The following is a 25,439-nucleotide window of genomic DNA, read 5'->3' on the forward strand; positions in this document are numbered from 1 at the left end:
GTAACTTGTTAAACTGGTGTGTGTATATATTTATACAGTACAATAATAAATACTGCTACATATTTGGATCTCTGTCTTCAGATCCAAAGTTCACTGGGTTCAGTATGAGTCTTTCCATGGACTTGAATGGGGTTTACAGGGCTCAAATTCTGGCTGTTTTTTTGTGGGGGAGGAGCACTGGGGAAAATAAACTGTTGCCCCCCCTTAAATATTTTGGGGTGCCTTTTTTCCTCTGCAGAAAAAGAAAGGTCACTCAGAACAGCAACGGCAAGTGAATTAAATAACTCTTGGCCCCTATATGAATTCTTGTACAACAATAATACAGAAATGAAAAATAATTTTGTTAATATAAGACCACTTTACTCTTTCCTGCTGTCCTTTTAGTCTAGATAGGTAATGCACGTGTTGTAAATATTCCCCCTGTACCAGTAACAATAAAACTTTCAAAGAGCCTCTAATCAATACCATTGGGGTTGGTGACCAGTAGCAGATGCAACCACTGTAATATTTATAACATTCTTATCATCTTTGACTAGTCAAACTTATGAGGTTCTTGCTCCATTTTTCCCTGAAGTACTCAAATAATGATTATTTAGTCTTTTTAATATGGATGTCAAGTTTTAAACATTTTGCACTGTTCAGACATCAGGATAATGTTATTTATGGCCTGACTTATAAGCATCAAAATATGTCTTACCAACAGAACCAAGAATCAACTTAATCAACTCACCTTCATTCTAAAAGCCCACATGTAAGTAATAAGAGCTGTGTCTGTTCCAAAAATAAATGACATTCCTTATTCAACAACAGTGAAGAAGAATATTTACTTCATAATGATATTAACATGTGTGTTTAGGATATTATATCATTTATGTCCTGTAACTTGTTCTGAAAGCTTTTCAAAAACATTGTAAATACACAGCTCAATCCTTTCAGCATTTATCTACATGCCAGTCCCATGGGAGCCAGTGGGATTTTGTGTGTGTGTGTGTATCTGAGGACAGTATTAGATGGATACTCTGTATTATATTGCAGTGCTATTTTTCAGTCAAAGGCACAAATGCAATCTGCTGAACAATTTGGCTAGTCCTTACTTATTGTGACTTCTTTATTTCTATCTATTTATATTTCCTGAAATATTTTAAACTGTGCCAATTACTTACCAATGAAGTGGAGTGAAAGCTGTACAGAGCAGGGACTGCACATTCTTCCTCTTTCACTCTTCTTGGGGCTTGTGGGTGCTTCTGCAATTTAAGGATCATCATTTTTTTAATATTAAATTTGTTCCCAAAATAGCTTCTTGGAGCATAGCACATCAGGGCCTGATACTCCTCTCTTGTAATAAAAGCCCCACAGGATGGAAAGTGTTATTAAAAATAACCCTCAAAATGAGAGTTTCAGAGGAATGCTTCTCTATGAAGAAAGGTTATAATCTCACATAGGCTGTAGGTAGGGCAGCCTCAAAACACTGGTGATCCAATGGATTTAGAATCCAACCAGGTGGAGTTCAGAGGATGAGTAGAAAGGTCTGGCATTGCTGCCCATCTCCTTCTTGGCAGTATGACTTCCTCAGGAAATGTGGGGCCATTCTCACCATGAGTGCCCCAACTCTAGCTTCCCCCCTCCCCTCTAAGTTTCTATTTGCCAGTTTTTGTGCAGCACCATGAATGACTTGTAAGTTACATGTACAGTCCTTTAAACTTCCATTAAAATTGTCTCTGATCCAGTTTTAATGAGTGCTGTGAAATTAACACTGTTATGAAATCAAGTCTGTTCTACAGGGTAAAGTTCAGATAAACTACCGACACCCATTGCCTCTCTAGTGCACTGATATTCAAGGATTGACAGGGGTACGTCTGCCTCCATGATCTATGCAATCTTGGTTTTTGGCTGAGTCTGCCAATTAGTGCAGAGTTGGTGGTGGTGTGGGTATTCTATAAGGAGCCTTGCATCTTACATATAAGCTAACAGCTATATAATAAATTAAACGGGAAAATCTTTCAAACTGGTAAACTAGAGAAAAAGGCACAGAAACCCATTTCTGACATATCCAGGCCTCCTGAAGTAGAAGTTATCATGGAGAGAGATAGAAATGCCACTACTCCATTACTGTATCTGACACTTCTCATTATAAGATCCTGTTTTCAGTTGCTTCTAACCTCCAAAATTCAATAATTTGGGATACCTTTTTCCATGCTGGGTCCCTGCCTCATGCTGATTTTTGTTTGGGAAAATTTTAACCCAAATGATTCCACTATTTTGGACAAGTGCGATGGGGATGAGAACGAAGGGAGGCAGGAAAGATGTTTTGCCAGGCTACATTTCTTACCACCATTTAATTAAGAATCTTTACTTCCTGCATGTTTTTAAGCAGAGACTGGAAATTTAGCAGGGGAAAGCTTCACTATTAAAGCTGCCGCAGGTCCGGGCACCAAGGGCCTTGAGCATGCCTGGCCCATGCCCCAAAGAGACTGTGGTGTCTGGTGTGTCTGAAAATAGGCTTTTGCTACTCACCTGAAAGTCTGCCCAAATTTGGGTGAATGACAAGCCTTTAAAAATCTAAACTTGTACACGCTTCATGTTAAATAAAGCCTTAGAGCCCAAATCTTCTCATTGTGCATGTTCCATTGACTCCCACCTCCAGCTGGACTGCATATGGCATCCTGGCAGAGCAGCTGAAAGGGAGCATTCTTCAGCCCAAGCCTCAGCGGGACTTTGACCGCAACTGCACTGACTGATTTGGGGCCCATTTGGAACTAGGCTAGGTTCTGTAACTGATGATGGGAGCTTGTAGACTCTAGGCTTTTAAAGGCTACCCTACTTGTGCCCAAGCAGCATCCAAGAGAAAGGTACCAGTCTTAAATGCAGAGGGAACACGAGTAGGTGAGACAAGGAATGTATTGGGACAAAGAGAAGCTGGGAAGGTTGAGGAAATTAAACTGGGAAGGAAGTTGTGAAAGGAATGGATTATGAGTAACTTGTATCAGATGAAGAGCTGGGGACAGGGAAAAACTAAAACTGGCATGAGAATGCCTACAAGGAACAAAAGAGAAGAGACAGCTCTGATAAGGGTCACTGGTGCAAAAGGGGAATTGGGACCAGCTGAGCAAAGAGACTGGGACTTGGATAGAGTCATGATGAGCGACTGAAATATGCAGGACTGAAATGTGAAGCCTGAAAAATAGAAACTTGGGACTGGATAAGTGAGGAGACTTGGCCTAGGATGAGGTGTCAGGTCTTGAGAAAAGACAGAACTGAGACAAAAATGACAGATTGAAAGAGACACTGGTCACTCTAGAGAGGAATAAGCAGAAAAAGATTGCACTACCAGAGCTTAGCCCTCTCCAGAACCTAGACTGAAAACAGACCTTCTTCAGTTTACCTTACTTTCATGAAACATCTGTGGAACTCACCTGCAGAGCATCTCACTTCCCTGCCAGTCCATAGAGTAAATGACAACCTGCTACTTCTGTCAGAAAGTGACAGAGCTCTATATAGTGAATTCTACTCTAATCACTTTTAGGTAGGAAATGGCAGAATTACATTAATTATGTCACCTTTTATGTGTAGGGTATTTAATATAATGTGGTTACATATTTTTCACTAAATTATTAGCTGTTTGAACCTATTGAGTTACAGAAGAGACCTCTACTGCTTGTGCTGAAGAAATAGCATGCATCAGAAGTAGACTATTATTCTATGTGGACCAGAACCTATGCCAACGGTTCTATTTCTATTTGCAAGACATCAATACAATGTTGTGTGAGCATATTTATTCTGAAAGGCAATGTGTCAAAGAGCATGAGGCTACAGTTCAGCATGTTAGAGACCTGAGTTCTATTCTGAGTTAGGAATAGGAATTCTAGCAGAAATATTAATGGGTTATGGAAGAAACCAGTCTCCTGGCTGAAAACTCAGCATAATTTCCTCAGGCCTATGGAGTATTTTGTTGGGGAAAGGGTCTCATATGATACCAATATGCAAATAGTTGCAAAAGTCTAACAAATATGTGAATGTCAAAAATAATTTAGTCTTCATAGTCAAGTATACAATTTATTTTTAAGGCAAATGTATTGAGTTTCTAGACTGACAAAATCCAATGAAAATGGGCAAATCACCAGCAAATTCCCTTCTCTGCACTTTATAATGGAAAAACTGCTGAAATTGTTTGAAAGTTCAGCATATTTTATTACCTAAAAATATTTTTCTAATGCTTTTTTAAATTGCTATTTCACAGGTTCCAGGCAATTCCTTAAGAAATATGGGCTTCACAAATAATAATTTCATGAAGAATCTGTGGTTAATGATAGTTATTTCCACAGATTGACTACTTCCCAATCACAGTATTGGTTTTAGCATGCATTTTTTTTAAAGCCTTTTTAATGACATGACAAGTAGAATCTCACAGCTGCAGGATTTATTATGCAATTTCTATTCCCTTTATTCCCAGAGTAGCAGTGTGCTATGAGGACAAGTCATTAGGCTTAATGACAAGTATTTTGGGTATTTGTGTTTAAGAATGAGGTATTTCTTATAACATAATTATTATTTATGAACATTTTTCCTCATACAACACTACCACACAAATTGTTTTGTTGTGTCAAAAGAAGTATCTGATGCTTAAAGATAAGTTCTTGTCATCAAGTTTTTATTTTATATATAAAATAAGGCCTTGTTCATTTTAGACCAGGGGCTGCCTCTTTCAGTTCCCAGTACATAAGTTAAGTTTACCATAATCCTTGGGCACAATTTGAAATAGCAAAGCATTGCATTATTCTGCATATAAAAAAATCGATGCTTCTTTAAACGAAACATTAGGTCAGCTATATCTGAAACAAGACTGACTCCTAGTGGTCATGTTTTACATGGTTTGACAGCCTTTTTTCTTTTCTTTTCTAGTGCACTGCATTGATATAGGAAGAGATGGAAAGAACTTTTCATTTTAGTACTACAAAATGTTTTGGGCTTCCATAATCGTCTTTGGAAGTATGTTCAATCTTACTACCTGATCCAGCTAATTTACTGAATTCCATTAACTAATATTCATATTGTGGTATGGTGAAAAAGATTTGAAGACCCACACCACAGTCATTTAAGATGTATAGTATATTTCTCCTATTGTTAGTAGAAATTTGTCCTTCTGAAACTTGAAGACCGCTTGGTAACTAGATGCTAAGAACAAAACAAAATCCCTCTCACCCTCAACCAAACAAATCCCAAATTCTGCATGGATGTTACCTTAAGTTACAAATCTCCTTGGCCTTCACAGTTACATGTCTTTTCCCAGCATTTTTGTGACTGACATGCTATTGAATATATTCACAGGATCTTTCCACCAAGCCTAATCTCCACAGCCTTCCATGTTGTGGCATTGTTAATACCTCTGCAAAGTGGGAATGTTTGTGGTTCAGATTTTGTACTGGTTTGCACTCATATCACATGCATGCTATAGAGATGGAAAGGATTAAGCAAGATGTTAAGCAGGGGAAAGAAAAAAAAAAATCAGGCCTACTGTAACTAAACTGTTCATATTAAGATTCCTTTAAAAGTGGGCCTCTAAGAACATGTTACTAAAAACATCATGTTTTGTCCATTTGGCTAGGCAATTGATATATTTAAAAAAAACAAACAAACCAAACAACAATCCACCGATTTTAGCTTAAATTGTGTTAACTGAGTTAAACTATCAAATGTTACCACCCAAAATAGCAGCTGCCTTCAAGACAGCTTCACTTCTGCCTTTATCTTAAAAGAAAGAGAGGGTAGATCAGAAGACCTTTCTTACTCCCATACCATGAACCTAAATAGAAAATGTGGGAAGAACAAAAGTTGTGGAAGAGAAGGGTACAAATCATAGAGGAAGTTGTAGACCAATACACAAGAGGGAAAAATAGGAAAATGAGAGTATGGTATAGGTAGAAACCACATGGTTGAAAGACAAAATTTTGCTGGGGCAGGAAAGGAGCTCATGGAGTATGCAGCTAATTTGGTATGGCCTTGTTTGTAAGCCTCAAATATAATTTACCTTCAGTTACAATAACTGTGTTTGCAGAGTTACATTATCTGATAGCTCAAAAAAAAGGTTGTATTAAAGTTGGGGGCATAAACTAGATTAGTTGTGAATAGCAGCAAATATGTACCTCACTATCTTGAAGCAATGGGGAAGGGGTGCATTAACAAGAAAATAGGACTTAAATCTATTTTTTTTCTATCCAACTGGCTCTGCCAGGACTTCTGGTTTTCAAAACATGAGATAATTTTTTTTGTTTCCTTTAAGATTATATCTTCAACTAGACTGCTAAATTAGCACTCAGGTTTTATAACCTTAAATTGTTTTATCTTGGTACAAAACTAAACTAGTTATGTCACTAAAGCCATATTGTTTCCAGACACTTGCTGTATATATTCATCCCAAAACTTCTAATTTTGCAACCCAATTTGAGTTCTGTTAATAGTAAAGATGCCCTTGCAATAACAGTTGAATCATCCCAACCCTTTACACTGTAACTCAAGGAATTACCCCCTCTCCAATTGAAGGGATCAAAGCAGGTGTACAAGCACTGTGGGAGGTGTAGGGACTCTCCTTCCCTATAGAGCAGAACCAGACCACCAATGGGGACTTAACCATATACCTTTTAATACTGGGAATATAACAGGCATAAATCAGTATAGTGGACACTACAATGCCCCAAGGGGGCAGGATTCAACAAAGGTTAGATACAATCATTGACAAAAAAACAGGGTTAACAAGACATCAACAGCAGAACAAACAATACGGGTTGGTAAAATATAAAAAAGACACAAAATGTCAAATGACAAGGAAATAGAGGGTCTTAATACCTAGAGAAGGAGAAGGCACAATGGTCCCTTTCTACTGCAAGACTCACTTCTTGCTTTCTCAAGTCATCTCTGCTGGGACTTGAACACAGATCCCCTACATGGGAGGCAGGAATACTGCCACACAGCCACTACTGGTAGTATGGTTTGAGTTTGCTAGGGGTCTTGATCTTCCTGGAGCCCTAGTCTCATGTCAAGCTACCTGGCTTCTGATTAGAGGAGCTGGAAGCAGCCCTGGGAACCTCTCAGGTCACTGCTCAGATCCTTCCTGGAGGGTGGGGTGGGCAGGGAGCCTCTCCTGCTGGCTGCAGCCTCTCCCAGGAGATCCTGGAGCCCAGTGGGGAGCCTCTCCTACCGGCTGCACATTGCGCTACTGAGAGTCCCACTGCTGCCTGCAGGTCCTGCTCTTTCAGGCTTTTCTGGGGCACTGCTCCTACCCTACTAGCTCAGCTCTTGCCAGCTCTGTGAAACTCCTTCCTTATTGTCCCTCGCTGGTCTCTCCCAAGTCAGCCACACTGCCCCTTTTATCCCCCTCCAGGTGACCCAAGGGGCCAATCGGGACACGGGGGAGGGGGGTGTGAGTCTCTGGGGCCTGACTGGTACAGAAAAGGAATCCCAAGTCCTCCAATCATCTTTTGCCCTTTCAAAACCCCTGGGCTAGGTCACTGCCAGCCAGCCCGTCACAACACAGTACAGCTTAATGTGGTATCTCTTTAAGTTACTGGTAAATGCATGGTCGTTATCTTAACATATTCTTACAGGAGGATTTTCACTCTTCTAATAGCACAAGTTGCCCAAGCTACCCTCTTCAGCTTCTACTCACACCTCCCTCCTCATCTGAATACCAGGTATGAGGTTGCCAGCTCCAGGACTTCAAAACTAGCAAGTCAAATCCATTTCCTCATGTTTCTGGGTTTTGTGTGTACATGCCTCCTTTATCTTTGAGAGATAAAGGTTGAAGTCATGTTGGTCTGAAACCAAAAACAGTCAGCATGGTAGAGGCAACATCTTTTATTAGACCATGTAGATAGTTGTAAAAAAAATCTTTATTTTCAAGCTTTTGGACTCACATACCTTCCTCAGGCAAAGGAGAATACAAAGATTGTAAAATTTCTCCTGTTATCTTTGAGCCTTTAAACCAGGGGTTGGCAACATTTGTGGGCAGAGTGCCAAAAACACCTCCACTTGTAAGATGCTGGTGTGCCAGGTACAGATGGTGGGGAAGCCACGAAGGGCCCAATCCTTGTGGCAGCGCAGTCCCAGCCCCTTCCCCAAGGTGTGCATGCTAAGCAGAATGCCTTTGCGTGCCATGCTGTGGCACCCCTGCTGGGGGTTGCCTACCCCTGATTTAAACAGTGGTTCTCAGCCCAAGAGTTGTGGCACCATGGAGTGCCTGAGATGTAAGGAGAGGTAAGTGCAGGTTCAGACTTGTCTCTGCCTGGCTAATCCCCCCCTGCCCTCCCCCTGCCTACCTACTGCCTGGCCCTCCACAAAGAGGTAGTGCTGTAATAGATAAACTAGTTAATTGCGTGGCCCTGTATTTCAGCAACAGGTATTGAGAGGCACCTTAAGTCCAAGAGGGTTGAGAACCACAGCTGCAAGATCTCATCCGTCAAAGCTGGGAGGAGAGGGACTTGGCTTGCCAAGGCAAGAAAAGATGTCACAGAATGGAGCGGAGCTGCAATGTGTTGCGGCACAGCTGACTTGCTTCACTAGGTGAAGTGTATGTCTTTCCTCATCTGGTACCATTAGGGGCAGAACAAGGGGCAATGTGATCCTCATGCTTTTCTCAGACCTGCACTGTGGGTCTGGGACAGTGGGGGAAAGTGCTTCTCCCCTCAGCCAGCCCCTTGCACCTACTGCAGGGAAGTGAGATACTAGGGGCAGTACTGCATCTGACTAAAGCTGGACAGAAACCAGCTAGAAAGTTGTTGCACCCTTTCAAGCACTAACTTTGTAGCTGGGTGACTCTTTTTCTAGTTGGGCTTCATGATGGTTATTTTGACTGTGCAGCCAGTCTAAACTCATGGTGGGATGGAGCAGTGATTTGCAGATATGTGTAACATGGCGCCACCTGTTGTGTACTCCTGCCACGGTGCAAGGGTTTGAAAACTATCAACTCAGCAAGGGTGCATATGGAAATTGGTACCACTAAGATTCAGGGAAAAAACCCTAGATAGCAATTTAGTTCCCAGACATAATCTTTCAAAGGGATTGTTTGCAATAGTAAAGTTGATAATGAGCTCTTGCAGACTGGAACAACATATGCATGTGATATGTGTTCAGGCAGTTCAGTGTGTACATGCATGCATTGCTGTATAACATATATTAGAAATAGGAAAAATTGAATGTACTTGACTTTTTTTTTAAGTCTCACAATGCAAACAGCCATACAGTTAGATTTCAAGTGTACCAGCTTGTTGATAAACTTTTGGAAAATATGCCAGAAAATGCCCAGATTGATGATGAATTGTTTGATAAAATTAATGAAGATGCTGATTAGAATGAAGGAAAAATTTCCAGATGTGAGAATCCAGACTGTACTGGCACTGTCAAGAGTGGTCTCCAAAGTACCCAGGGGGTGCACAAGATCCATTGTGGTGTGGGAAGAAAATATTAGCACTTCTATTTCTGTTTCTATAAATACATAGAATAATATATAAAAATATATATTGGGGGTGCATGCTCAAAATTTACTGATGGGGATGTGTGCTCAAATATTTTTTACTGATAGGGGTGCATGATCAAAAAAGTTTGGAGACCACTGGTCTGGACTTCAGGATCCCAAGGATGAGAACTGCTCTGTTGTTATTGGTGAGTGGTCTGACTTTTGGTACTGTATTTGCTTCCCTTCCCTTCCAATAAGTACGTCAATATCTGTCGTCTAAGGTTTTCCTTTTATACATCAACTAAACTTTACATCCTATTAAAAAAAAATTATTTCACTTGCTAATTCTAAAAATGCTATACAACAATGATGTTTTACATTGTCAAGTTACAGAATTTTTGACAATAACATTTTTGAAAGAGTCGATTGTCGCCCCTTTCCCTTTATTTTCTCTTTACCAGCACCATCAGCGCAATGAAGGCACGTCAGAAGCCCGGGGAACTAATTTTGCATGTAGTTAGGTACGTCATCCTCTGCTTTTCATATTTTTTCTAGAACCTAATTTTTTCTCATATTGGGTTGTTGGGTTTTTTTGGTCTTTTTTTCCAACAACATGAAAAGCTTCCCTTTTTCCAAACCAAATTAGCTTCTCTCCCGCCTCTCCGGCTGACAAGCTTGGGGCGAGACAACAGGCGACCTCGCCCCCACCCTCGGGAGAACCTCACAGCCTCGCCCCGCCCGTTTCTGTGTTCTCGCGAGACTCGCGCGCTCTCACGTGACGCGTTTGAAGCGGGCGCGCGGGGGTCGGTGGCCGTTGGTGGGTCCCGGTAATCATGGGTGGAGACGTGGAGTTGCTGTCGATCCGTGACGCCTTCGCGCTGGCTCAGAAGCCGCAGCAGAACCAGGCGAAGCTGGTGGCGGCCTTGAGGCGGACCTACGCGCAGGTGAGTGGCGGGGCCGGTGCGCGGGGAGCTCGGGCCCCGCCGTCTCACGTGAGGTGCCCGGGCGCGGCCCCGCCTGAGGCAGTTGGATGGGAAGCCTGATTAATACCCTTGGGCTGCGGTTCCCACACTCTTGACAGGTTGCACACTGCCAGTTTAAATCGATACAGCGTGAAGTACCGCCAGCACATTTTTTGTCCTTTTAAAGTAATTATCGTGCATCTGTTAACGCGTGCTGCTGACGGGTAGCACTGGTGGTGCCCCTGTCACAGGCCGGGAACCACTGTGGCCCTAGGGGTCTGGTGGCTAATTAAGCCGGGCACTGCTCGCAGGGGGCAGGGCTAGGCTTGGTACTTGCTGCAGATGAGGCCTGGCTTGGCGCCCAGCTGGTGTGGCCCAGAGCACAGCCCACAGGATGGGGCCATGCCAAATGAGTACTGAACCTAGCCCTAGCCCCACCCCCTGTCAGTGGTGCTGGGTTTGACACTAGCCTAGCGTGGCCCCGTCACCTGTGAGTGGTGCTGCCTGGGCTGCGGTAGCCGAGCCCCGAGCCTGGTGCCGCTTGCAGGGGCCAGGGCTGGGCTTGGTGCTCAGCAGCGCTACTCACAGTAGATGGGACCAGTCTCGACGCTTGTCTGATGCAGCCCTATCCCCTGTGAACGGCACCAGGCTCAGTTCTTGGCTGGCACAGCCCAGGCAGTGCCGCTCACAGGGGATGGGGCCGTGCTAGCCAAGCCCACTCCTGTCCTGTGTGAGCGGTGCTGCGGCATGTCTCTACCCGCCCCCATATTTCTGATCTGAAAAAGTTAGGTGGGCTTATACACTGGATCTATGAAATTCCTAACATTTTGGATCAGAAAAATAGGTTGACTTATACACTGTGTTGATGTATATATGGTTGAAACGTAGTAATTACTATTCAAGATGCTTGTGTAAATGATTGTCCCAGCCTGTTTTTGTGCAAGTCAAACCCAGTTTTAAACCAGTGCTCTGTTTTTAGCGTAAGGCTCTAAATTGGGGTGGGCTGCCTATAACCCAGATCTGGGTACACAATGATTTTTATCCTGCCCACCAAGCGTGTTCACGTGAGAATGTGCCAGTCCAGTGGCTGCCTCTGTCACCTCATGCCTGTAGCCCAAGGAGACCTGTGCTGTATTAACTTGGTGTCTGGATGCCGAAAAGTTGCACACACCTCAGTTGCTACTTGTTTGAGAGATTCTTTCTCATGTTCTGTGGGTATGCCTGCAGGTGCTCATTAATATATTGTACTAGATGAATAATTTCCCTTCACTCATTCACAAATCACTGTGATTGCTATCTTTCAGCTGGATGAGAAGAAAAATTTTCATGAAGAGTTTCTTCATTTTATTAAGTATCCAATGGTAGTTTACAAGCGGGAACCTGCAGTAGAGCAAGTGATAAATTTTGCAGCTAAGTTTGTAGTTTCACTCTACCAAGCAGATGAAGAAGGTGTTGCTGAGGAAGAGGAGGAAAACATTTCACTTCTGAATTACTTGATTAATTTCCTGCTTGAGGTATGATAACAGCTGTTATCCAATTAATCATAGAATCATAGAAAATTAAGGTTGGGAGGGACCTCAGGAGATCAACTGATCTAGTCCAACCCTTTGCTCAGAGCAGGACTGTTCAACTATAGCATCCCAGATAAGGCTACCCAGGTCTTTAAAAAACTCGAAGGATCGAGATTCTACAACCTGTTGGTAACCTGTTCTAGTACTTTACTACCCTCCTTGTGAGAGCTTTTCTGAAGATCTAATCTAAACTTCTCTTGCTGCAACTGGAGCAGTTTAGCTCCATCCTAGAACAGGAACAGTTTAGCTCCAGCCTCTTTGTAAGCACTCTTTAGGTAGTTGGAGATTGCTATTAAATACTCCCTCGATTTTTCCCTTCTCCAAACTAATCTGATGGTCAAACATGGATTGGGTTGAGACTGGTCAAAACTTGTCAATTTTTACTGGCACAGCTCTGTTGGTTAGAGGTGTGTTGGGCTTTTTTTGCTGATATAGATATGCCATTAAAGGCCAAATGTAAATTTAGTTTAGCAGTTCTCAGCCTTTTAAGATATAAGGCACTCCTTGGAAAATGTCAGCTCTTAGTTTTCCTTAGCCAAAAAACAAGTGACAAATAATACAACAGTTTTTCTCTGGCAGGAAATTGGAAAAGACCACAGCACATCATAATGGTTTGGACACTGGATTCCTATTTGAAATCTCTAGGTTTATCTTGAGAATCATGTTTGTATGCCTAAACAGTGCTAAAATTGTGTGAAGCCCAGGGCAACCTTGGGAGGATCAAAAGGCACTCCAGGGTGCCATGACACCCTGCTTGATAATCAGTGATGTTGTTTATAAGCAGCTTTACACACTTACAGATGTATAGCTCTGGTTGATGAACCAGCAGAAGTTTTACAGGTATAAGCATTTGGTAAACTCCTGTCTCTGTGTTAGAAGGGTAAGGCTGGCTGATATTCCAGTGGGCGTGTCTACATGGCTGATTTTAAGGTACATTAGCCATTTTTAAGACTCATTAAGGGCAGAGGTCTACACATGTGCACCCTTAATGTGCCTTTAAAAATGGTGATTTTAGGCAATTCATGCCTAAATTTGATACCTGCAAAAGCAGGTATCAAATATAGGCACAAATAGCTAAAGCACTTTAACATACGTTTAGACACTCTAAGGAGTATTAATGTTGCGTATGTCGACTGGCTTGGGACTAACTTTAGTCCCAAGTTGGTCTGCACACCACGTTAATGCGCCTTAGCATGTGCATGTGTGGATGCATGCCTAAATCGCCTTAATGCGCATTAAGTTTAGGTGCGCATAAAAGCACATGTAGACATGCCCAGTGTTTTATATGACTCTTGTAGGGCTAAAGCAAGGCTTTGTAGTGCTAAAAGTGAGGCCATTTCTTTGTCCTTTTGCCTCCATTTCATAAAAGCGGACACAGCACTTACGAGACGGCTGGGAGGGAAGAGGGGTACTGTGTAAGGGTTACTGATAAGATATGAAACTAGCTGAATCCGGTCAACAGAAGAGTCTTGTCAACAGAGAAACCTTGAAGGTGGTACAAAGATTGTTTTTATAAGATAAGATACATCTTGGCAAAAATATATGGGGCATGTAATCACGAGAGTTAAACTTCGGTGTTCACGCTCACGGTGCTGCTTGATTGAATAAAATAGTGATTTAGTTAATAGATGATTGGGTATTTTTACGAGCACAAGCTAATCATGAACTAACGGTGACATACTAACAAAGTATAATATAGTATTATATCTGGTAGGCGGGGTCCCTCCTCGGAGGCACCTCGCTGCCGCAAATAAAGGTTCTGTATCTGACTTTGGGTACTTGCTCTGCGTGATCATTGTCCCGGCCTAGAGCAAAGTGCATGTGGCTTTAAGAGCGTAATTCATAACACCAGCATGCATTGGCAAAGCTTTCTAGTTTAGCTCTCTTACAAAATGTTAATGAAAATTATTCCAGTAACAAGAAATCGCTGATAGTGTGCGACTTTTCCATAGTAAAAATTATTTTAAAATTGCAATTCTGCAAGTAAGCTGACCAAAATTTGGAATATAAAAAAAAAGTCTGAAAATGAAATCAGTTTATTTCGATTTATTATTCGTTGAATTTTTTTTCAGTCTTTGCCTTAAAGTGTGCAGCTATAACCCAACAATTCTGCAAAGACTTTGGGCCAGATCCCATTCCACCTGTTGCACCAAAGTGTAACCCATTTCCACCTGTTTCAGTCCTTGGGAGGTGGAGTGGGGAGAGAGGGAAAAAACACAAGTGTACATACTTTTATAACAAGTCTTTATCATAGGCTTAAGGCTAAGTTGGAAAAAGCAGCAAGCAGAAAGACTCATCTACTATTTCCATTCTCACTTTTTGTTTTCTTTAGGGACTTGAGCAGAGTGGAACATGATCACATTTTAGTGATCACCTTTTAATAATAAGGAGAATATGATCTAGTTTTTTGCTACTATTCTTTCAATGGGATTGTTCGCAATAGTAAAGTTCATAATGAGCTCTTGCAGAATCATAGTCAGGGTCTGTCCAGTATGGAACAACATATACATATAATATGTGTTTAGGTAGTTCAGTATACATGCATTGCTGTATAACATATATTAGAAATAAGAAAAATTGAATGTACTTGACTTCTTTTTTTCTTTTAAGTCTCACAATGCAAACAGCCATGCAGTTAGATTTCGAGCATGCCAGCTTGTTAATAAACTTTTGGAAAATATGCCAGGAAATGCCCAGATTGATGATGAATTGTTTGATAAAATTAATGAAGCCATGCTGATTAGACTGAAGGATAAATTTCCAAGTGTGAGAATCCAGGCTGTACTGGCGCTGTCTAGACTTCAGGATCCCAAGGATGAGAACTGCTCTGTTGTTAATGGTGAGTGGTCTGACTTTTGGCATTATATTTGCTTCCTTTCCCTTCCAATAAGCACATGTTAATATCTGTCGTCTAAGGTTTTCCTTTTATATATCAACTAAACTTTACATCCTATTAAAAAAATAATTATTACTATAAAACAATAATGTTTTACATTGTCAAGTTACAGAATTTTTGACAGTAACAGTTTTTAAAATCTTTTTTACAAGTTGCCTTTCCAACAATTTGCAAATATAAGTCAGAATAATGGAAAGCCAAGCCATTAGGGCTGTGCAAAATGTTGCTGGCTGTTTCGTTTTGACACTGTTGTAACTCATTTCGAGCTTGAAACAGCGAAATTGAAATGAAATGAAGGGCTTCGAAACAGCCTTGAAAGAAAACAAGGCCAGTTGCAATGTTTCAAAGCGGGCAGGTGGTGAGAGATGGGGGAGAACCAGGGCTGCACTCCCAGCGACTCCACGGCCCAATGTGGCTCAGCCAGGCAGAGAGCACAGACCTGGCTTTCCCTGCCTGCCATGGCTAGGCTGCAGGAAGCCGATCGCAGCGTAGGGGAAGGGAACTGAGCCCGGGCTCAGGTCTCCTTGCCAGCACTGTGATTGGGCTGGGGAACAGAACTGAGCCTGATCACTCAGTTCCCCTCCCCAGGGCTACCATGGGGCTGGGGAAGGCAACTTGGGGATCTCAGCTTAGCTGGGCCTTCCCAGCGCTGGGGAGGAGAACTCAGCTCAGCTAGGCTGAGTTCCTTTCCGCAGCCTGATCCTAGCGCTGGGGAGAGGAACTGACTGATCGGGCTCAGTTTGCTTCCCCAGTCCTAGGCGGCAGCGCCCGGTTTCCCTCCCTCATCTGGTAGGCAGATTAGGCTCCCGCAATCCTGGGAGGACCTACATAGCCCTCCTGGGGTTGTGGGCCCCCGATCAGCCTCTCTCATCCAGCAGGCAGTTTCGAGCTTCCCCGTTATAGCCTATGGGCAAAATATTCAAACAGCATCACTGTTTCAACTAAATGAAACGGAACAGCAATTTCCAATCGAAATGAAATTCGAAACGAAACACTGTTCCATTGAAACACAAGTTGAAATGGTGCCATTTTGTACAGCCCTACAAGCCATACATGCTGTCAGCAACAATTGGGCTGTCAAAGTCACTATAAATACAAAAAATGGGAGAAACTAAGATAACATAAAATAAAGAACAATTTAAAAAAGAGAAGGTGGGGGGAGTCCAAAGTAGTCACAAATCTGTCAAAACAATGGGAACTATGCTGTGCCCTCATCTTCCTCCATGGAAGGGAGTTCCACCAAAAAGACCCCTATATTGAAAAAGTTCTGCCTGTGGGATAGGCCCTAAATCAGGGACAGGCAAAATATGGCTTGTGGGCCAGATTGACCTGCCAGGCACTTTTATTCAACCCGCTGCAACAACCACATAATTGTACCCCACCTAGCCCTTCTGCCCATGAGGGGAGGGGCTTCTGGTGGCAAAGGTCAGGGGTTAGGGGCAGGACTTCTGGTCCCAATATGGCAACTAGGGGGTGGGGCTACTGTTAAGGGGCAAGGCTACCAATGTGGCCCTCCAAAGCTCACAAACTTGTATGTTAGGGGTGTCCAACTTTTTTGAATGTGGGGCTGGAACTTTTTGTCACCCAGTGGGCTGGCGAGCCATTTTCAAATACATCACAGGAAGTGATGTCATGTAACCTTTGACACCAGTGAAGTTGCAGGGGTTGACATGATGCTGGTTGACATGGCATGCATGCCTGGGTTGACACGGTGCTGCAGGAGCCGCTTGGCTACAACTGGGTTGACCTGGTGCTGGAGAATGTGAGGTCAGGCGGGGGTTAACCTGGGGTCCGCCTGGCCTGCTGGTGCCATGCCCAAGTTGACATGTTGCTGCAGGACCTGCCTGTGTAGAACCAGGTCGGCACCAGCCAGGAAAAGCGGCATCCAGCTGAAGCCGGCTCCCCATGTGCTGCTGAGGATGGGAGGAGGCCAGCTGGGTCTGCACCAGCCAGCAGAAGTGGTGGCGGAGCCGTGTGCTGCTAGGGACTGACCAGTGCAGGCTTGTCCTGTCCCAAGTGGCACACAGCTCCACCGCGGCTTCTGCTGGCCGGTGCAGACCCAGCCAGCCTCCTCCCATCCCCAGCAGCACATGAGAAGTGGCCCCTCGGGGCCTCATGCAGTGGCCTGGCCTGGAGAGCTGTAGCGTCCAGGGGGAGACTGGCCAGGGAAGCAGGTGCCGCCTTACTATGGGGCAGGGCAGCGGGCGGGCGGGTGAGGAGGCAGGCGCGGGCCAGAAGTGCCAGTGCCCGCTCCCATATGGGGCCACTCCGGCAGCACAGGGCACGGGCACAGGCACCGGCAACTGCATGCCCTGCAACCCCAGCCTGGTGCCCCCAGCTCCGTGCAGAAACTTAACTGTCCACCACGTGCCTCCGTCCACCATGCATGCAGGCAGGATGCAGGCCGTGCTGCAGCTTCCCTAGCCACGCGCTGGGGCAAGGGGCTTAGCCAAGGAACAAGCTGCACACACTGTCCCCAATGGCGGCAGGACCCAGCTCACTGATGAGCCTGGCCCCGCAGGGGTAAGCAGCTCCCTTCCCCTTGCTGCCGGCTGGGGCCCACGGGATGGCCCTACCCACCTTACCTTGCTGCTGCCCCGCTGCCGCTGTGGAGTACGGAGCAGGCGCCTCGGGCCAGATAAAATGGCTTGGCGGGCCGCACGTTGAACAAGCCTGCTGTAAGGGGACCTTCAGCTAAAATAATTGTCCACCTCTGTCTGAATGAATCTCTGGCCTATTTAATTAATACCAGATACTTGCTCATTTGTAGTTGGTTAGGTTCTAGACCAGAGAGGGCTACAAGTTAAGCCCTTTGCTTTCCCCCAAGTGCTAGTCCTATCCCTTTCCCTGCCTGATCTGCTGCTTTGTTTTCTTCTCTCTTCCCTATGCTTCCTGCCTGGTCTGTGGCTCAGCTTGCTATTTGCTTCTCCTTCCTGCCCTATCTGCATGTGTCACATAGAAGGTGTCTATATTACTTGTTACATGTGCACCACATTTTGGCTATTCTAATCTCAACTGTGATGCAAAGTTTGTTTTTTGTGGGGGGGGAGGTTCCCCAAGTGGTGCAAATGGCAAACAAAGAAAATAAGGTAATAATTTTTATTCTATACTGTGAATATTTCATGTTTAAAACCAAGTCTTTATTTTGGCTTCTCTAGTTTATAACACGTTGCTTGAAAATGATACAAATTCAGAAGTGAGGCGTGCGGTGTTGTCATGTATTGCTCCATCTGCCCAGACATTGCCAAAAATTGTTGGTCGTACTATGGATGTTAAAGAAGTTGTCAGGAAGCTGGCATATGAGGTAAAACATCCCAACATCTTTTAATTTCAGTTTCAAAACCTTCAGAAACTTTTTTTGTTTTTTTTAAAAGAATCTCTTGATGGAAAAGATTGGTAATTGGTATTTTTCATACTCTTTTACGGAGAAGGTTCTTGTATAAGGCACAACCAGGGACCCTAATTTTTTAAGTTGCTTCTTCTGAATATTTGCAAAAGTAGTCAATTTTTCCTTAGCAACATGAGGTTTTTGGTCATTGTGAACATGAACAAAGGCAAATTTTGTTGTGAGTGTGCAAACTTGTTGAGCACAGCTCTTCAGGAACAGAGAACATAAACATTCTATTTATTTCCTACTTATTTTGTAAATTCAACTTTTTTCTTGAAGCTATGCATTTTTTTCCTATAGCCTGTATGTCATTAGAGTTTCATTAGGATTCATGTATTGCTTTATTGTAGTAGCACCTAAATGTCCAACATATGATATAAACACAAAGGAAGAAATGTTCTTATCCCAGAAGCCTCAAAGGCTGAAGTTCAAGAACCAGCCACATATCCACCACTGAGAAGAGTTTAGCTCCATCCTTGAACCACCATTCAGGCAGTTGAAAGCTGCTAAATCCCCCTTCAGTTTGGTCTCTGAACTTAATATGCCCAGTTCCCTCACCCTCTCCTCAGAAGTCATGTGCCTCAGCCCCCTAACTATTTTCATTGCCTTCCGCTGGATTCTTACCAGTTTATCCATATCCTTTCTATAGTGGGGGCCCAAAACTGGACACACTAGTCCAGATGTGGCCTCACTGGTGCCTAATAGAGGGGAATAATCACTTCCCTTGATCTCTTGGTAGTGGTCCTACTAATGCATCCTAGTATGTCATTAGCCACCTTTGCAACAAAGGCACATATGTTGGCTCATATTCAGGTTACTATCCATTGTAACCCCCAGGTCCTTTTTTGTAGGGCTGCTATCTAGCCAGTCGGTCGCCAGTCTATATTGGTGCATGGGATTGTTCCATCCTAAGTGCAGGACTTTCGCTTTTCCTTATTGAACCTAATGAGGTTTCTTTTGTCTAGGTCTCTTTGAATCCTAGCCCCAGCATATCTACTACTTTCCCCAGCTTGATGTCATCTGCAAACTTGATGAGGGTGCACTCCATCCTATCTTTCACATTGTTGATGAAGGTATTCAACAGCCAGCCCCTAGGACTGACTCTTGGAGCAATCCACTTGATACGAGCTATCAGCTAGACATGGGGCCATTGATTATTACACTTTTGAGTCTGGTCTAGCTAGTTTTCTGTTTACAGTCCATTCATTCAACATGTACTTCTTTAGCTTGCTTGTAAGAATGTGGGAGACTTTTAGTAAGGTTTTTGATGCAGTCAAAATATATGCTGTCCACTGTTCTTCCCACATCCACAGAGCCAGTCATTTTATAGAAGGCAGTCAGGTTGGTCAGGCATGACTTGCCCTTGGTGAATCCATGCCGATTGTTCCTAATCACCTTCTTCTCCAAGTACTTAGAAATGGATTCCTTGAGGACCTGCTCCATGATTTTTTTCCAGAGACTGAGGTGAAGCTGAGTGTAGTTCCCTGGATCCTCCTTTTGGATGTGTGCTGTTTACCCTTTTTCAATCATCCAGGACCCTCTTAGGTAATCTAACTTTAGTTTTTAGGTTGCTATCTGTACTGATGGTCTCTGAAGAAGATACTTTGGTTTAATGTAGCAGTGTTGTTTCATCAAATAACATGTTTGAATTCTCTTCTTAGTGCCTCAAAGGAAAATTTGCTCTTAAGGGCCAGGAAGGAAAAGTTTAAGTGCTAATGCTGTGCAGGATTAAGTAGGCAGACTCCTGTGTTCATATAAAACCCTGCTGAAGTAAAATGAAGTTGAGACTCTGCAAGGTCAAGAGTTCCTGTCCTTGGTTCTCCACAACACCAGGGCCACAAATGAATGCAGCCGGTTTATCTATCTTTGCAACTATGGTCAGAAGTTTGTTTTGTAATTGCTGTTAGACCATAGCATTTAATTTTTTTAACTATGCTTCTACATTCTTGATTCAGTTATTTACCACCATAATGGGTACTAGGAGTGTTCAGTTGCAAGCTGCTGAGTCTACAGTGTAGAAATTAATTTTAGTCAGATATCTCTCTCTCTTTTTTTTTTTTTTTAAAGGTTTTGGCAGAAAAGGTTCCCATGGAAATTTTGTCCATAGCTCAGAGAGTAAAGCTATTGCAGCAAGGACTCAATGACCGATCTGGTAAGAGAACTATTTCCTTCATCATTTTTGCTTGCTGTTACTAATGGATTCACTTTCTTTAAGGTTTATTGTCAATTATTTTTCATACTTTTACTATGCTTGCATACTCACAGGTATGCAGAAACATGCAGATGTACAAGCTGTAGCATAACAGCTTGTATTGGTATGCTATCATAGTGATACAGTTGCTATATTTGTCTATATCTAAAGTTTGGTTTTTACGTTCAGCCCAAGTCAACACTTATTCTCTGTACTTCAGGTTTTTTAATAGGGTTATGAGGGGGGTTATGGTGAACTTCAGGGTGCCTGCAGCCCACCCTGTAGCCCCCTCCCAGCTGCACTGCTGTGCCTGGCCCAGGCTCTGCTGGGAGCTGCCCCAGCTCCAGTCCACCCCGTGCATTTCCGGGGCCTATTCCTGGCAGAGCCGAAGACAGGCAGGGCGGGGGAATGACACTGCTGGGAGGGAGCTACTGGGGGGTCTGCAGCCACCCCAAAGTTTGCTGTAGCCCCCTTCTAGCCCCCTGCTCCGCATGCTCTGTCCAGCCCAGGCTCTGCTGGGAACAGCCCCGACCTTCACCGCACAGATCCGGGGGTACATGCCCCCCAGTGCCCTCCTGGACGAATGACAGCAGTGGCAGCAGGAGTCGTTGGATGAGCCGCCTCCCCCAAACCCTCTCCCTTTTCCCCGGATGAGCCCTGCTCCATCCCATGTCCCTGGATGAGCTGAGGCTTTGTCCTCTGCTCTCCCATCCTGACTGAGCAGCACTTGTCCTAGCTCCAGCCCCTCCCTCCCTCCCTCCCTCTCTCTCACAGGGCCTTGATCTCCCTCCCTACCCAGACTTAATAGCTGGAGGCAGCTCTTCAGGCTGCAGGCTGTCTTCACTGCCTGTGGGCTGCACTGTGGCTGTCTGCAGCATGGGCAGTTATTGGCCCAATTATTGGCCACTTAAGGCCAATATCAGATAACTTTCTTTATATCGGTACCAATCTGATACCAGACGGATGTATTGGTGCACCTGTACTTTGTATGTCTTTATTATTCCTGCTGCTTTTAGAGGCAGGGGCAAGATGGCTCACTTTTTTGATTCTCTTTAAAACCAGAGGCAGCAATGTAAAACTCACTGGTGTTTTTTTCTATTATCATATTGCCTCTTTCCTTGTATCGGGCTGTAAGAAGTTACTGATAGTTTGTCTAGTTAGTTGTGCTTGGGGACGGACTCTTCGCTTGGCAGTTCCAACTTTGTCTTCTTTTAAAAAAAAAAAAATCAACTTGGACTTCGATTTAGCTCTTTCCTGTTGAAAACTGCTACTTCAGTCCAGACTTATTTCACTAACTGATGGACGTATTTGGTATCTGCTTATGTGAGAGCCACTGTACTCATTATTGCTGTTGATAATTCTTAGCTATTGCATCCTTTTTCAAATAGTTCCTTATTCATTGTACATATCTTAAAATGGACTAAGAAATATGCAGTATGAAATTGTATTTGAATATATATGGGAAACATGGTACTTTATAATTTCAATATAATTAGTTTCCTTTATGGATTAAATAGATGCTGTTAAGGAGGTGGTGAAGAAGAAACTCCTTCAATCTTGGTTGCGGGTGACTGAAGGGGATGTTTTAGAATTGCTTCTTCGACTGGATGTAGAAGACTGTCCTGAAGTGGCTGTTCCTATGCTTAATGCTATGTTTTCATTATCTTCAATTAGTGACTTAGTTCAAAACTGCAAGAACCTTGATAGCAGGTACATGAGCTAATTATGTGCACCTTTAAAGATGAATACTTTCAACTGTTATAAATTTGAGTTCAGGATTTTAGTCTTTAATGGGGGAGGGGATAGTGTTCTTTATTATGGAGAAATCAGCTGAAAGAATATCATGCTCTATACTCATGATTCTCAACTGGGGTTTTGCTGTCTTGCCTTTTAAATTTGGCATTACCGTAAACACTGTTAGAGTACTTCATCTAGCTGTGGTGTTACAGTTCAGGGAAGATGCTGCAAAAAGGGATAGGATTCAAAAAAGCCACAGGAACATTTTAAATAGAGACTGTTAGACATATTGTCCATGGGTCATTTGGCCAGCAGGGCTTCTTGCTGTGACTGTCAGAGCTGCTTTGTCAGCACCAACAGCTGAGGAATAAATATGGCAGCTGCTCAAGCCCTTTTGCTTTTCTCTGGCACAGCGGCTTCCATAGCAGTATCTAGGTATATTGAATAGCAAGCAGCACTGTTAGTTTCTTGGTTGCTGCCACTAACACACTGTCTCTGGCAGTTGTACTGTTATCTCCTGCACTGCTGGCAGTTGTGGTGAGTAGCTTCCAGGCTAGATCTGAATGTGGGTCATCCATCTTGTGAGAGAACTCCACAAGGCCAAATGAGTTTGATACCCCTGATTGAAAGGATTGAAAAACTGCTCTAGTGAGACTCAAGGGGTTCTGCACATTTACTGCTCAAAGAAAGAAATGATTTGATCAGTCTGTAATACTGGCATAGCAAACAAATCGTGTGCTGTATTGCAGAATTCTGCAATCAAACTGTTTCTGTGGATTTGTCTCATCCCATCTTTTTAGCCATAGTGTCAAGTTCATTGTGGGTGGCTGGGGCTGCTAATTGGAATATGTATATGAGTTTGACCTTGGCGGGTTACTTGCTGTTAAGTGAGAAGTCTGCATCAAGATATGGATGGCAAATGGCTTTATTTATTTATTTGTTTACTTATTTATTTTAGCAAAATGATCAATCTTGAATGTAATGAATGAAGTAGAAAATGAAACAGGATGGTGCTGGGGTCGCATCTTATTTCCATCTATCACATGGACTCTTTCAAATGTTTTTCCTGCATAAACATTGAACTTTGTGGCACATCATGCCATCATTTGTACATAAATGCAGAAAGACTCTCAAGTATTATTGAAATAGTTCTTGTGTTTCACTCAAACAGTATCAGCACTTTTTTTTCCCTTTGAACTGAACTTTGCTAGTTAAATTTTCAGGGAAAACTAATTGAAAATTGAGTTTTATGTTTTAATATTTTAGCTGATATCAACAGTTTCTCTGTATGCATCTATACTTTTCAGAAAAATGATTCCGGTGGAAGAGCTTACTGCAGAAAATGCTTTGTACTGGAGATCTCTTTGTGAGTATCTAAAGTCAAAGGGTGAAGAAGGTGAAGTGCTATTAGAGCAGGTTGTGCCAGAACCTGCCATCTATGCAGAATATCTGCTACGGTAAGTATATTTTAAACTTTTAAATTTTAATCTCTACAGTGCAAAAAAAAGAAGTAACAGGAGAGATTAGTTTAATTTATTGGTGTATAACCATTCCTTATGATATCAAATGCTTATAGTAAAGAAATCAGCAAACGTGTGCATGAATTGGAGGGTAAGGATAAGGAAGAAATGATTAACACGCATTCACAGACTGGAGATCATCAGTCTTGTATCTGATCTTATCTCTGGATTTTCAATTTTTGCGATGTTACTTGTTCTTATATTTTGTTCAAAGAACATTAAAGCTGCAAAATCAATTAAGAAATGTCAAAAAATAAAACAGTATGTAATTTATGAGGCCATACATTTGAATGAGAAGAATAAAAAGGTATTAAAGCTACCCATTGAATAAACACTGGCCTTGCTTTGTTACAGAATGAGGCAGGGATCCTGTTTTAATAATAGCATGTGGTTGTGTAATGAAAGCATATGCACAGAACAGCTGAATTAAGTTTACATGATCAACCTTAAATTTGGAATTTCCCAACTTTTTAAATATTTGACTGATGTTCATTTACTTATCTTTTGGGTGTAAATTCCTAACTTTTTATGAAGCAATCTGAAACCCCTGTTCTGTCAGACACAACCATCTCGACCCTCTTCAACTTGGGTAATCAGTAGGATTACGATGTTGAGATCTAGAGCAATAGTCCTCTCCCACTTGAGCTACCAGAGTAAATGGCTGATAGTACAATGCTGTTTATCCTTTGTGTAGCTGTCACTACTGGGGATAAGATACACTGTCAGTTTGTTTCACAAATATTTGCTAGGCAGCAATGCAGTGTCTGAGTTTGGGTTCCATTTCAGGCTCTGGAGAATAGAGCACTCCAGTGGTTATGAGTTATTCTTTTCCCTGATATTCTTCTTTCAGTCTCCATCCCCTGTTCTTTTACTTCATGAGCTTCTGCATTTTTTCCTCATTCAGCTCACCTAGCCCCACTGCATTCTGTACTACCTGGTACCACTTAGGCTCAAGCAATAAAGCAGTTGTTGAGGAAGTCTTGGTTTACCCTGCAAACCTATGCAGGATCATGCTCATTTAATCTATGGAAGGTTGCATACACAGTCTGGCAGATCAGAGCTGTCCATTCTGAGTACAGGTGAAGCCTTAAGAGAATATTGTTGTTTTATTGCATATTTAGGGATTGTAGAAGTTAAGATCTTTCAGTATCTTGTAACTTAAAAAAAATTCCGTCAACTTCAGTCAATGATAGGATGGCAAGCCAGTTAAATAATGTCAGCTGACTACCAGTGGACTATTCATGCTCAAATACTCCAGTGAGCCTAAATGTCTTGATGTAGGCGGTGGAAATGGGGAAAAAAATATGGTCAGGAAGAAAGTAAGTGCATTTTGTTTGTATTGGGGGAGAGAAGCTGCCTGCTTTGTATCCATCCATGTGATCTAGGTCCTGAGTAAAAAGGTCCCGAGTAGAAAGAGGAAATGCCTGAGAACATTTTACTTTGCTGACCTTCTGATAGAGTAGCAGATACAAACAGAACTGGGTAGCAAGTAGCTGATTTAAAATGCAAGAAATGTTTTATAATCTAGCCAAAATCACTTGTATGGAAATATTTGATTAGAAATGAACATAGGAAAAACTGTTGAAGCTAACACAAGTATGTGACAGCTGTAGGTAAAATAGAGAAGAGAAATGACAAAAGTTTCTTAGCTATGGTCAAAATAAATTTGTATAGTTAAATAACAAGAAAAAAGAACCATCTGAATAAATATATTTTTTAATTCTCCTCT

The 25,439-nt window shown here is 42.7% G+C and overlaps 1 protein-coding gene across 4 annotated transcripts in view; it reads left to right on the plus strand.

The window, feature by feature from the left end:
- The first annotated feature begins 10,229 nt into the window (after window positions 1–10,229).
- NCAPG (non-SMC condensin I complex subunit G) overlaps window positions 10,230–25,439 on the plus strand; it is a 44,589-nt gene continuing 29,379 nt past the window's right edge. For 3 of the 4 annotated variants that reach the window (XM_019553286.1, XM_019553288.1, XM_019553289.1), the window contains exons 1-7: window positions 10,230–10,389; window positions 11,712–11,921; window positions 14,589–14,817; window positions 18,033–18,178; window positions 20,330–20,414; window positions 21,971–22,163; window positions 23,498–23,647. In XM_019553286.1, coding sequence (XP_019408831.1) covers window positions 10,279–10,389; window positions 11,712–11,921; window positions 14,589–14,817; window positions 18,033–18,178; window positions 20,330–20,414; window positions 21,971–22,163; window positions 23,498–23,647 — 1,124 coding nt within the window. In that variant the 5' untranslated portion in view covers window positions 10,230–10,278. The remainder of the gene's footprint in view (window positions 10,390–11,711; window positions 11,922–14,588; window positions 14,818–18,032; window positions 18,179–20,329; window positions 20,415–21,970; window positions 22,164–23,497; window positions 23,648–25,439) is intronic. The other variant, XM_019553287.1, reaches the window with a different exon arrangement.

Source organism: Crocodylus porosus, unplaced genomic scaffold (assembly GCF_001723895.1).
Source record: "Crocodylus porosus isolate Cpor-Errol unplaced genomic scaffold, CroPor_comp1, whole genome shotgun sequence".
NCBI lineage: Eukaryota > Metazoa > Chordata > Crocodylia > Crocodylidae > Crocodylus > Crocodylus porosus.